The 14,770-nt window shown below is 41.4% G+C and overlaps 1 protein-coding gene across 1 annotated transcript; it reads right to left on the bottom strand.

Moving 5' to 3' along the window:
- Positions 1-137: 137 nt before the first annotated feature.
- On the bottom strand, positions 138-13,969 carry nelfcd (negative elongation factor complex member C/D). Its single transcript, XM_034082489.1, has 15 exons — positions 13,772-13,969; positions 12,657-12,763; positions 12,243-12,352; positions 12,009-12,118; positions 11,594-11,701; positions 10,130-10,282; positions 9,916-10,046; positions 9,623-9,788; positions 9,403-9,537; positions 2,371-2,510; positions 1,701-1,815; positions 1,521-1,616; positions 923-1,063; positions 678-807; positions 138-462 (listed from the first exon to the last, which is right to left on the bottom strand). Exons 1-15 carry the CDS (start codon positions 13,832-13,834, stop codon positions 428-430), a joined length of 1,740 nt encoding a protein of 579 aa, XP_033938380.1. The 5' UTR covers positions 13,835-13,969; the 3' UTR covers positions 138-427.
- Positions 13,970-14,770: the final 801 nt, after the last annotated feature.

Genomic DNA, 14,770 nt, shown 5'->3' with positions numbered 1-14,770 from the left:
TTAACGTGTGGGGCCATAATCCATACTTGAGAAAAAGTTTTACTGCTGTGCAACTATTAGTCTTGTCTGTCTTCAGCTCTACTTACGTGTTTCCCAATGTTACGTTAATTATAAGACTGAAGAAAAAAGTAATGAAAGAAAGTACATATTTAAGATTTTATTTAAAAACTACTTGAGGCAACATAAAATATAGAAAAATCAAATATACAGGTGAAAAAGAAAATGTTTAGCTGCATCTTCAGGGGCTTCTCCTTCGACCGGTCAGTTCTCCATCAGCTCAGTGCCATTTTCCTGGTTGTTGCCCTGATAAAAAAGAAATCGTTCTCCTGGAAACACTGAACAGTCAGTCTCTGAGCTTTGTGCTTCAACCTCCAGCAGAGTGTTAGGTGAGAACAGATCGTCTTTCTGCTCCAGTGTCCTCTCCACATCAGTTTATCATGATGAAGTTTGATTTGCAATGAGCTGGAAAACAGGGAGTTTACATTATATTCATGCACATATCTTTGCTTTTGCAGTAAGTTAACACATTTAAAAACAGACGTTATTTTCCCAGTCTTTACTGTTTGTGTGAAAACCACCACCTTATTTTTGAGTACGTGCAAAGCTCTTGTTTGTTGATCATGGCGTCCTCACTTCATCAGATTATCCTTGAGTTAAAATGTTAGCAGGTCACTTACATATGAACTCTGCCACGGGGTCGTGCTCCCCCTCGATGCGGATTGTCCCCGCGATGCTGTCGTTCTCCAGGATGGGCAGGAAGAGCTGAACGAAGTCTGACGTGTAGGGAGGCGCGATCACATCCAGCACCTGCAGAGAGAAACATTTCAGTACCATCCGTTGCTTTGTTTGATAGCAAAGATCCTTTAAAATGGTGCAAACGTTTCATTTAAAGAAACTAATGGAGATCAGAAGCAGTCGTTACCTCAGTGACAAAATATCTAATGAGGGAGATGTCCGTGTTGAGTTTCTCCAGACATTTGCGGATATAACCCACAACAGGCAGCACGTAGCCACGACTCAGCAGGTGAACCATTCGGTCCAGTAGCGTCTTCTTCAACTCCAGCTGGGACACGGACACGGACACACACACACACACACACACACACACACACACACACACACACACACACACACACACACACACACACACACACACACACACACACACACACACACACACACACACACACACACACACACACACACACACACACACACACACACACACACACACACACACACACACACACACACACACACACACACACACACACACACACACACACACACTGCAGTAAGAAGCACTGACAACCCCAAAACAAAATAGAGATTAATAGTGAAGAGATTGCAGCATCTCTTGGAATGTAAAGTGTTTGGATTACTGTGATTTATAGTCATTTACCAGAAAGTCATGCTGTCTCCTATTTTCTGTTGTGATATAGCATATAGACACAATAAGGGAAGTTTCGCTTGGTTTAGTTTTGGTTAGCTTCATCACCGCTGCAGTAACACTAACTGACCTGCTCCATGACGTCCAGCTGAGAGTGCTCCGTCTCAAAGAGCTTGATGAGCAGCTGGAGGACCTGCGGGTGCAGCAGCTGGTGACACGTGCAGATCTGTGTGGAGGAAGCATTCATTTAGATTTAGCTGCTTACTGAAATATAACATGTTTAGGTGTGTGTATGGTAGTGATGCTGTACCTCGTCCAGTAAAGCTAAATGCACTGGAGTGTGGTCTGTCTGCAGCTGGAAGTAGCGCGGCTCGGACACCGTCCAGTCCACCCATTTCAAAACCCCCATAGCAACCACTGGAAACCTGAACACATAAACAAGAAGTGAGAATGCCGATATATATTAATACTTTTGTATACAAATGAAAACACTTCTGTAGTGATGAGCATCTAGCAGCTGTGGTAAAAGCTGTCACTGAATGCCTGATCTTAGTTTCCTGATTTAAATCATACTGCTTTTGGTTTTTTCAGGCGACATTCCTGCACAGCCGTCTCATTTTTCAAAAGATAGAAAACTGGTTTTACAAGTAACATGTTTATACTCAAAGTATTTAAATAGAGACCGTTTTGGAAATGGGACCAAAACTCATATCAGATTTTTTTGTTATTATACTAAGCCTGTTGCGATGAGGAACCCTTTCATAATATCTGGGGGATTATCGAAAACATCTTACATTTTTTCTCATTCAGTCCCTCATGAGCTTCAATCTTTCATTTATTTACCCAACTACTGAAATTCTCCTTTTATAAATATTTCTTCCCCCAAAGCGATCATTAGAAGCGTGTTTCGTCTCTTATATAACCCCTCCCTCCCTCTTCTACAATAGTAACACGTTGCAGGGTTTCCGTGGTCTTCTCACCGGATGCACTGGTACAGCGTTCCCAGCTCAGCCACCAGCTCCGTGGCTCCTTTGTTCTCGTTGCAGCACAGGTTGTGCACGGTCTCGATGGCTTTAGAAGACGACTTCAGCTCATCTTTATTGATGTTCACTCGCTTGTTCTGCAGTCAAACAGAATGTACAAAAAGAAAATAGATGAGCATTTTGAAAGGAAATAAGTAAGTGACAGGGTATATGCAGGAATCCTGAAGTCAAATGTAATACCTTTTAAGACCTTTTTTAAGACCCTTTCCATACATTTTAAGACCTCATCGCAACTTCGAGTTCTAACCGGTTACATTGGCGACACACTTTACCTCACATTTACTATATTGATTGTAAGATAGCACAACTAAACAGAGTGCAGACAGACTACTGAAGCCTCCTCTCCACATGAACTTCAACCTCTCTGTGAAGGTCAGGTTTAATGCAGTATGCTGCTTTGTTGCTTCTGTACTCTGTGCTCTTTCATTCCAGTAAAACTCCTCAGAAACCATTAGAAACCAGTATTTGACCAATAAACAAAACAATTGACAAAACTTTGAACTATGAAATATATTAAACTTTGGTGAGCTTCAGCGGGGTAATGGCATATAGGAGCTCCCTCACAAATACCCAGGGGTTAAATTGGGCTGGGGCTGTCCGGGGCCAAGCCCGGCACATAGGACGATGCTCTGACGTCATCACCCTCACACATTTGTCATATGTTTACAAAAAACGATATATATGTTAAGACTTTTCTCGTTCTTAATATAGACTATATTTAGGGTCGATATGTGTTGACCATAGACTGTGTATATATATATATATATATATATATATATATATATATATATATATACAGAGTTGGGTGTAACGCGTTACTGTAATAATATTACTTTGTCGGTAACGGAGTAGTGTAACGCGCTACTTTTATAATTCAGTAATCACACTACAGTTACTAACATTGCCCCGACACGCGTTACTTCGTTACTTTCTAAAATCAGTCATAATCAAACCTCAACAAACACCTGCAAAGAACACATGCTAAGGTGAAGCTAACGCACATAGCTGTTGTTTATTTATATCACACACACACACACACACACACACACACACACACACACACACACACACACACACACACACACACACACACACACACACAGACACACACACACACACACACACACACACACACACACACACACACACACACACACACACACACACACGTAGTTCTTCTTCTCTGTTTTCCGGTTGTTGCTTGTTTTGAATGACGAATACACACTACCGCTGCCTGCTGGTAAGGAGAGTTATTGCCACTCACGCATGCGCAGTTCGTACGTGCTCGGCTGAAGTCTGGCTCCAGTGCAACACATGGCCAACACGCAGGAGAACACGCTGACGCAACAGCGTGAGCAGAGATAGACTGCGCAAAATATACAGATAGCAGGAGACAGAGGACAGCCACGGTCAGATAGCAGGAGACAGAGGACAGCCATGGTCAGATAGCAGGAGACAGAGGACAGCCATGGTCAGATAGGGAAACATTCAGGAGCTATCTGGATCAGTCTTATGCGACAATGGAAACTGAACTAAAGAGAACATTTGAAACTTTAGCAGTCTGCGTGATCTGCCTGTAGGGAGGGGCGGGCCGGCCCTGCGAGTAAAGTAACGAGTAAAGTAACTAATTACTTTATGTAGATAGTAACGAAGTAGTGTAATATATTACTTTTTTTTTAAATAATATGTAATATGTAATATATTACTTTTTTTTAGTAACGACCCCATCTCTGTATATATATATGTGTTGACCTTACTTTAAAATAGCAGATCTCTGTGACCGGATATAGTTTGGCTTAGACCCCGGCCCCACGAGGACGCATACAGTAAAACACATACGCAAACGCAAAAAAGTCTTCCGTTCACACGCATTCGATTCATTAACGTGTCCGTTCACACTAGACCGCTGGAAATGCTGGAAACGCTGTAGTACATATGCCAGGCCTGTAAGTGGCGCTGCTGCCGCCACAAAATACACCAAAAGCATCGAAGAAGACCCCGGAGAATGGTTGCCCTTCTGTTTATTCTCCGCGGTGGACGGCATGTTCTCCTGCTGTATATCTACCAGCAGATAAACCACCACCCCTCTCCACAAGACTCCCACAAGTGCATCATTGAAACTGACGTGGATCCAGAGTGATGTGAAAGTTGCATGCTCAAACTGAGGTCGCATTGCAAAAAAAGAAAACCTGGATCTTATTATTAGGTCACAGGGTTGCCAACTCTCACGCATCTGGCGTGTGACACACGCTTTCACCCTCAATCTCACGCTCTCACTCTGCCCAAACTATTCTCACGCCAAAAACAAGAATACCGAAGACTAGAAACGGTTTTGAAAACTTTTGTCAGGTAGTGATCGTCTTCTCAATAGAACATCTTTGATAATGTCTTCTGGCCAATCAGAATCAAGATAACGGCGTGGTGTTGTTGCAGGAAGTCCCGACGGAGAATACGTTTGCTGTAGTACATCTATACATCGATACAACATTACGTGTTGATAGAAATCAACACGTAATGAAATAAGACCCCACGGTTTGATGATTGATAGGTGTGTGTGGGCTGTCTTTCATGTTGACACACAGAACAATGGGGGCTATCAACCCTTATCCACAATCAGTGTTGGGAAAGTTCACTTTCTACATGAACTAGTTCAGTTCACAGTTCACACATTTTAAAATGAACTAGTTCATAGTTCATAATTCAAAATGTTGAACTAAAGTTCATGGTTTCAAAAATGAACTAATTTATAGTTTATAGTTATTTTTTCAATACGTTGCTGCGAGCTATTATTTGTCTCCTGTACGATGTTAATGGGATTTGGGTGGTAGTGGATCTGTTTTGGCTCTTTTTTATTCGCCACTCACACATACCGTGAAAGGCTAGTCGTGTGCTTATTCTCAATGTGCCGTTTAAGGTTTGTTGTCGACGTCGTCGATGTACGGACTTGCTTTTTCAAACCGGGCGCACACAGTTTACAGGCAAACGTTTGATTTTTTTCCGTCTGAGTCAGTACTGACTTTAACGTAAAACTCTTTTAAATGCTCATACGCCGACGCCGTAGAGCAGGGGTGGGGAACCTTTTTCCTCTCAAGGGCCATTTCAATTTTTACAATATCCTCAGAGGGCCGTACAAGTTATTGACCTCTGCTTAAAAAAACTAAAATCACAGCACATTCATTTCATTCTGTGCAAAGAAAAAGCAACCTCTTAATCCAGATATCTCACCATGACTCGCGTATGCATGCACATGCAGGGTGTGGCGTGCTCCCCTGGGAAGATTTGTTTTTAAATGTTGAAGTTAAAAGCATCAATCTGGTGCACTTTGAGAGCAACATTAGGAGATCTATGGACACATCTCTCAACACCCAAACACAACTGTAATCAGATTTTCTTTTAATTTATGGATATTTGACAAATCACTCCCCTTTCAAACTGTATTCTTCTTTATTAATAACTGTCATATAGTATTTTATACCTGTTTACTTTATTCTCTTATTTTTTTTATAACTATAATGATCATATAAAGATGTGCCTTTACCTCACTGGTTGTAGAAAAAGCTTCTTATATTCGTTAGCATAGCTAGCTAACCAGATGCTAATGATAACAACACAGTTATTGACTGTCTGATCAGTATGACAGATGAGCAGATCGCCACTGGGCTTTCAACTAAAGACACAGACACGCAGAAACTGCGGCATGTGTATGGACTTATCGGTACTGCAATTTCCGAAGTGCTGGAGTGGCGTTCTGGTGCTCTCCGTCAGAACTGCACCCCTGTCAGTCGAGACATATACCACGTGATGACACGTTAGGCTCGTGTTGTGTTCAAGGACCCTGGCCTTGGCCAGGAAAAACAGGCACTCGCTTGTTTAATTTTTTTGCGGTCTAGATTTCTTTCATTTTTTTATTTTTTGCGTGTGTTTATAAATTACCTCGAGGGCCGTACCAAATTGTCTCGCGGGCCGTATACGGCCCGGAGGCCGGAGGTTCCCCACCCCTGCCGTAGAGTCTCACTCTGAGCGAGTGCTGCTGCAGCTGCTCTCGGCTTCGTCCATACTAATTCATTCATTCATTCAATGCTCGCCGGTTCCGCGGTTCCACATTGTTTGTTGTGAGGAGTCTGATATATTATTTAGTATATTTATATTTTAGTGCGACAGCAAGGGGTGACAGGCGCGTACGCGTCACAGGCAGCTTGCTGTTGCCAGATTGGGTGGTTTTCCGCATTATTTTGAAGCCTGTTTACTGTGTGTTTTAACTGGGTTTTCGGCTGAAAGGCATATGAAATCTGGCACACTTTTGAACGCCGTTATAATACAGTGCTGAGAATGAACGCACTTTTGAACGCCGTTATACAGCGCTGAGAATGAACGCGTTCTCAATTACGTTCATCTAGCGGTACGTTCAGTTCACGTTCGCCCAAAATATGAACGCGTTCATGAACGATCGTTCATTGAACGCGTTCAGGTACATCACTGTCCACAATGTAAAGTAATTAACACAGCTTCTTCCCTCTTCTCTCTGTGAGGAGCAGCAGGTTCAGCTTTCAGAACAAAGTAACAAAAAACTAAAATGGCATTCATTTGTTTAAATATGTCGTGCAGTAATAGATGTATTTATTTTTCTTCTCAAGAGAGTACCAGAATGTGTATTTTATGTTAGTATTTCAAAAAATCTCCTGGGGGAGAATCCCCCCAGATCCCCCTACAGGGGTTGGGCTTTCAGCATGTCAACTCTTTCACCTGTGGGTAAATTGCAGGATTGGCTCCAGGTCGCCCTTTTTATTTACAAGACAAATGTGCCTTTTTATTTCATACAGTTCAATTTGGATTGAGACAGGGAAATAATCTAAACTTCACACGTGGCGTTTCACTGTCAAGGGGAGCGTGTATGTAATTACATTGCAAATACTGACTTCCCACCACTGTATGGGTTAGCCCTACCATAGATTACCCAACACAAATACTCTCTGGCAACTGCCGACCCGTATTGCGCAAGCGCAGATCTAAGATCCAGTAGAAATGATAAAAAAGTAAAAGTCTGCTGCTTATTGTTCTACTAGGCCAAAGTAGAGTGTGTTAATTAATATGTTTGGCAGTTTGGAGTAAGTCTGTAGATTTGTTTGTGTGTTTCATGTATAGGCCTCTCACGATAATTAATTTTGTTGGATACATTTTCCAGGAAATTATTGCGATAAACAATAATATTGTCGGCACCGTTGTATGACCATTTTAGACCCCTGACATAATGACAGTGTTGTAGTCAAGTCACCAATTCACGAGTCCAAGTCACCCTCGAGTCACCACTCTTCGAGTCCGAGTCCAAGTCACCAAGGGAGAGTCGTAGTCGAGTCCGAGTCCAAGTCCGAGTCACCCAAGGAGTGTCCAAGTCGAGTCCGAGTCATCATTACCTGTGTTCGAGTCCGAGTCCAATTCCGAGTCACTTAAGAAGAGTCCAAGTCAAGTCCGAGTCACAAGTCTTCATGTATTAATCTTCCTGGATATATGTTTTTGAAATGTAGCTGCTCCTCTACATTGCTGTTATCCTGTCTATTGAACTGCTGTGAAGCGAGTTTGGCTACAATTCTTGTAATAGGTGCTATACAAATATAAAGCTTATTTCTAATATTAATATTATTATTATATATAAATAAACTATATTTAAAATGAGTTACCTTTTAGAGAAGTGATTATATTTGTATGCCAATATTTTCCTATGGTAAAGTTTTCGTTTTGCACTTTTATTTTGATAGTAATAAGATCGGGACTCTTATTTTGAAGGAACTTTTACGGGTTAAATCAGTTTACCGATAAAGATTTATCCCCAGAAAGCACATGGCTACTTGGCATGCAAAATGACTTCATTCTGCATGTTAAGTATGTGCTTTCGTTATCGGCTGAATCTTTATTTATTGATTAGATTACGTTACTCTGATGATAGTGTTCAAGACAGCCTATATGTCTGAACTCGATCCTTAGAGTAATGTGTTACGGAGCCTTCTCTTCTATATTGTTTCCACATAACGAGCATTTTGCGCTGCTCTTTTCCAATGTGGAAGCAGAATGTGTGAAAGCATACAGCACGATGCGGAGTGTGTCTGTAGACATCTCTAGACTGGAATAGCGGGGCCCAGTACGTGAACTCGCCATACAGGATAGAGGACATCAGACTCCAGAGAAAATATGCTCGAGTCCGAGTCCAAGTCGGAGCGTCAATGTACGAGTCGAGTCATCGTGGGGGGGGGGGGGGGAAATTCACGAGTCCGAGTCCAAGTCATCCTGTGCGAGAATTCACGAGTCCAAGTCCGAGTCGCATCAATCAGTGCGCGAGTCCGAGTCGAGTCACGAGTCCCGAAAATCGGCACTCAAGTCCGACTCGAGTCCGAGTCCAGGACTCGAGTACTCCACCTCTGCATAATGATAATATATAATATTAATTGAAGTACATCCTTTCGAACTGCTAGTCACATCCTCATGTAAATGAAAATGTATCGAGTTCATTTTAATTTATCGTAGGATAAGTCAATTAATTGCTTATCGCGACAGGCACACAATAAAACAGTGGAAACAAACATGTGTTTGACTTTCATTAGTGAATGAAACTTTGTGCCCTTTATAGTCTGTGTCCAATTTTGTGTATTTGTATATATTGTATATATATCCTATATCCTGTATATATATGCTAAGGTCCCGCTGCTGACACGATAGCAGTCATTTAGTGCGCATATGTGTAATTAAACCCATGATATCAAAATCTCACTCCAGCCAGGTACCCAAAGTTGGCAACCCTGTATTAGGAACTCATATAAACGTGAAAAGATCAGATTGAATTTGTTATCAATAGATGACATGATAGAACAGATCCGATTTAATTATAAAAAAACCTCATTTGGGCCACTTTAGCCTTCATTCTGAACCTAGTTCAACAAGCTCTAACAACACAGACACATCAGCAGCTGTTCTCTGTACCTTTTTCCACGTTTCCACCACACTGGCAGCGTAGGCCAGGATGTGGATGTATTTGTGTTTGTGGTCTTGGTTGATCTTTGATCCAGGTTTAAACAGTGACTGCATGAACAGGTCCAGAAAGGCAGGCACTCTGATCTATAGACGAGGAAGAATAAACATGTCAGCCCCTTAAAGAGCATGTAGAGGAAACAGTTAGGGTAAAAACAAACTCCGTCCTCACCAGCTCCACAGGAGGCGGGTCCATGCTGCTGAACATCTTGAACAGAACGGTGATATCTGCAGGGTTCAGGGCTCCTTTAGACAGCATGGCCCCCAGCGCCTGGCAGGCCCGAGGGTAGGCTGCCGCTGTGCCGAGCGCGAGGGTTATCTGACTGGCATCGTGACCTCTGTAACATAAACACAAACTTAGAATTAGTATCCAGATTTGAGCTGATTCTTGGCTGTATTCCGCAAAATCATTCCGAATAACTATAATTGATACACCCTGAAACAATAGAAAACAGTTGAAGTTACCGCTCATGTGCCGACTTCTGCACCTCCTGTCCGATCCTACGAATAGCTGACCCGCCCTGCTCCTCCTGAGAGAGGATGGACATCATGGCCTGGGCGAACAGGTAGGTGTGCTCGCCGTGACAAACCATCTTCTGCAGGAGAGGAGGGAGAAACTCAGCAAAGACCATCACATGCAGCAAACAGAGGATTATGAGATTAGGTTTAGCAGCCTCACAGCAAATTCTGGCAGGTTCTTCTCCAGGTTTTCTTCTCCTCCGTCCATCAGCGTGGCCAAAGACGTCCTCAACACCCGGGAGAAAACCTCCAGCTGCTGGCAGGCTGTGGACACACTGGTGATCTCACCCTGATAGCCTGCGTCTGAGATGAGCTAAACACAAACACATGATGTCACTTACTGATGCTTCGGAAAAGTGTTTTCAGGCATAAGAATGCAAAAAATAACAAAACAAAAAATGGTCCAACATTAATAAGAGGCAACGACACAGTGACTTTAGCAGCTGAACATATTGAGTCTTTATAGCGTTGAACTATCAAAAGGACAACATCATTTACCAAAATACATCTAAAGCTGCCAGCATACAAATCTTCCATTTGTATATTTTTCAAAGAGTAAAACATTTATGGTGATAATATATATATATATATATATATATATATAGGGTAACAGGTTGCAGAGAAGGCCTATCCCGGCCGGGGAGTGTGGAACGTAGCCACAGACCTACTCCTTACCTCTAACCAATTCAGGTTCCAGTGGGGACCTTTCTCCCTGCGTGCCTCTCCACCTGTTTCCTACTTCTTACTTCTTACTTGCTACCCCTTTCCCTCAACCTATCCTAAGGGAGTGCATGTACGTAGACACGTTAGTTTAGCTGCTATAGGCTTGGACTGATGGGGGGGGGGGGCACCTTACTCCGTCTTTCTGTCTGTTTGTACCTGTGTACTCTCATGTTCCGATTAACCCAGCTTCCCCCAAATCTCTTTTTTGTGCCCATATCTACGCCGGGATCCTGAGTCGAGGCTAATCCTGTTGCTGTGGTCGTGTGTCCTGGATCCTCTATCCTGAGCACTGGATCTGAGTCCTGGACTTCGAGTCGTGGCTGAACCTGTCTCTGCGGTCCTGCCTGACTCTCATCATACTACTTCCCTGAAGGCTCCCACAGGATTGCTGACATCCTCGTGGATTCATCTTCTTATTACAGACACATGCATTTCCAAACATTTGGTCTACTATGTTGTAAATGTATTATCTTTTCGATTTACACACGGCATCTATTGCACGTCTGTCCGTCCTGGGAGAGGGATTCCTCCTCTGTGTCTCTCCCTGAGGTTTCTCCCATTTTTCCCTTTAAACTGGGTTTTCTCAGGAAGTTTTTCCTTGTACGATGTGAGGGTCTAAGGACAGAGGGTGTCGTATTGTCATACTGATATTCTGTACACACTGTGAAGACCACTGAGACAAATGTAACATTTGTGATATTGGGCTATATAAATAAACATTAATTGATTGATTGAATATCTTTATAGATTAAGCATAATTCTGGAAGATTGAATTAAAATGATACATACATTTTTGGCACCAAACATTAATTCCCATTTATCTGATGAGGAAAGTCAACAAAAGCAACAGGGCCAGAAACTGCTTCACTGATACTCAGTATAACCCCTCATATGATCGTACCTTGACAGTGAAGTTAAGCATCAGGCAGTCTGGGTGAGCCTCTGCCAGCTTATAGAACAGATCTCTCCACGTGGTGTGAGCTATCATCTGCTCCAGCCAAGCAGGGGTCTGAAACACAAGACAGTGGATTGGTTTGGTTCATTAAAGCTGAACTTATATGTACTGTTTATCTATGTGTTAGCAACAGAGCATGTTAATTACTAACTGTATACAAATACCAGATGTAAACATGTCGGAGTTTGCAAAAAATGCTTATTTATAACCTAGATGTTAAGATGTGATAAATACAGGAAACAAAAAAAACCAGAACTGATCATTACAAGTGACAATATTCTGATGCAAATACACAAGAACAAATTAGGAAACACTTTGTACACAACATCTTCAGGATGTGTGATCACTTGAGAAATCTCACCTCTCCCTCGACAGTGAAAATAGAATCAGCTTTCTGGGGGTCAAAGTGTTTTATCAGGAGACTCTTGAGGTGATTTTCTACTCGCTCTTGGACCTGAGCTGGCTCTACACCTGCAGTCAAAATAAAGAAATGACATATTAATGAATGGCAATCATTGACAAAGAAAGTAACAATCAGAGGAGGAAGTTATTTCCCAGAAGATTCTGCAGGACCATGTAGCCGCCTGACACCTACCCATCTGGATGAGCCACTCTGCCAGCAGGTTGACGGTCTGAGCCACAGCAGAGTAGTTTTCAGAGAGAAGCGCGATGACGTGTTCTGGAGAGCCTCCGGACTGGAAATATCTGAAAAGAATATGATTTCAATCGTTATACTCTCAGTGGGTCTTTAGGGTTGTCGTTTGATCTTACATTGGCCAACACAGAAGTATTCCTGTCCTGTGCAGTGCCAGACCAGTGTTCAGTTATTTTGGGTTCTCATTCTCAGTTTAAACGGTGTTGTGTGTTTTTAGGTAGGTTAGTATTTGGTTTATAGCCAGGAAGCCTCAGTGTTTTGGAGCTTTAAATGAATTTATTTAAAGCATTAAAAAAAATCAAGAATCAAACTTGATAGAAGAAAACACTATAGAATATGTGCAAAGGTGCTTACGTTTTGAGCGTGTTGAAGACGGCAGGCTCCATGATGTAATCCCTACTGGAGAATTTCTGCAGGCAATCTTCCTGGATTTTCCCATCATTTTCCCCTTCCACATATTCCTTCACAAATAAAAATCGATACATGAGTTTATGCTTCAATATGGGCTCTTGTGCTTACAGAAACATTTAAATTGGTAACAACATTGAGATGTCAGAGGAAGATTGACTAGTGCCGCATAAAAAAACGTTATACTTTATGTATTGACAGGGTGAACGTTTACTTAACGTCCACAAACAAAAAGGGACTTGTCAACAATTATGGGGTGCTTCATGTTGCTCTTTATCTTTTACTGTTCAATGTGCAGGTGCAACATTAAACAGAGGCAGCAACTGAAAAATATTTTCATTATCGATGAATCTGACAAGGATTTACTTTATAAATCGTTTGCAGTCTAAAACGTCAGAAAATAGTGAAAAATCTCCATCCCAGTATCTCATACTCCAAGGGGATGTCTTTATTTATTCAGCTTTATGTTGTATTAAAAAGATAAAAGCAGTAAATATTCGAGGAAAATCAGGATGAAAACTGCCTTTTCTGACTTTTTGAATGAAAAATAACGAATAACAGATCAAAATAGTAGGTGATTATTCTAATGATAATATATAATTGATGCAGCTCTACATTAAACATAACACATTCTAACTGTGAATTTGGAAATATTTGCACAATTACAAATTGCTATGTTTAATGTAGAGCTGCAACAATTAGATTTGAATTAAGCTTTTACCGCAGGCTTTCAAATGTTAATCTGTACAACCCTAATACTATTTAAGGTTACGCACAATAGTATACATGTAGTAAGGAACATGGTAAATGATCTGTGCAACAATTAACGTGCAACTTTAGATGCCATTTTTAAAAGTTAGTTAGCCTGTAGCCGGCTCAAAAAATGGATAACATCTAATGAGTGTGTTGTCATATCTTTTTACACATCACTTGTGTGTTAGCTGACGAGTAATGTGGCGTTGTCACAACAAACCAGTAGCTTGTGCAGCTGCAGAGAAGCTAATGCTGCTAAGCTAATGTTAGCTTAGTAACTGTGCTCTCTGGTCAGCAACAAGTCTCACCATGGGAGCCTCCCCCGTGCCCTCCCAGTCTCGGCCACCACCGCTGTAGTATTCCTCGTCCATGCTGGCGGGGGAGAAGTAGCGTTTAACTAGCTACAATAATCTGTAAATTATTCCAGACTTTATTTTACCGTGGATGATGCTAGCTTGTTTAGCTAGCAAGCTAACAACAACAGGAGGAAAATGGCGAGTGAGTGAGCAACAGGCCACGCCCCCTGCTGTACACTGTGTTTTCTTCCCTGAGTTCAGTCTGTAAGGCACCTCAGGCTAAACGCTTTTGTTTATATCAAACAATTTCACATGAACTATCCAACATGTTAGGGCAAACCTTTAAATCATGATCAAAACAAAAGAATACAACGATACATTATTAAAGCCAAAATTGTACAGTTTAGACATTAAACAGTGTATTAGGACTAGCATAAAAGTAAGTAAAACAATAGAAGGATTATATTTTTTGCATAGGGTCGAGGCATTTTCTTCAATGTGAAGTGCTGTGTTTCTTTTTCCTTTTCCATTTACAGGTACCAGTAGTATGTATACAATTACAAAACAATACACACAATATGTACAATACACCTTGATAACGACATATTTTTGTCTGTTTAAGAAAACTGCACATGGTGTCTTTAAAAGTGAGTTTTATGCGATGGAAAGCATAACAATAAATATATTGTATTTGTATCTATATAAACACCTTATAGAATGCGTTGTTTTATAATGAGTATGTTTTGTCAAAAATGTGTTTGTTTTTTTAAATCATGTGTTTTTCATAATGGTATTAACTGATAAAGACAACATGTATTTCCTCATACACACAGGCTACAGACACAGTTATTTCCTGCTTTTGTTTTAAGGTCCTGAAGTAAAGCATTTTCCATTTTAAAAAGATACTGTGAGTTTCTCAGAGGTATTCAAAATCAAATCACAAAGGTCTCCGGCAGGCGACACATTTTACATTCACATTTGAAGACATTCAAGGCGATGAACGAGTCCAGG

Source organism: Pseudochaenichthys georgianus, chromosome 5 (genome assembly GCF_902827115.2).
Source record: "Pseudochaenichthys georgianus chromosome 5, fPseGeo1.2, whole genome shotgun sequence".
NCBI classification, from domain to species: Eukaryota; Metazoa; Chordata; class Actinopteri; order Perciformes; family Channichthyidae; genus Pseudochaenichthys; species Pseudochaenichthys georgianus.
Note: the sequence above shows the minus strand (reverse complement) of the source record. Positions and strands in the feature narration are given on the sequence as shown.

Coding starts and splice junctions, on each gene's coding strand:
- nelfcd (XM_034082489.1), bottom strand. CDS start 13,834: ATGGACGAGGAATACTACAGCGGTGGTGGCCGAGACTGGGAGGGCACG. Junction 1,816..2,370: donor ACGCTGTACCAGTGCATCCG/GTGAGAAGACCA, acceptor TTATGTGTTCAG/GTTTCCAGTGGTTGCTATGG. Junction 463..677: donor CCCCGTGGCAGAGTTCATAT/GTAAGTGACCTG, acceptor CCTGTTTTCCAG/CTCATTGCAAATCAAACTTC.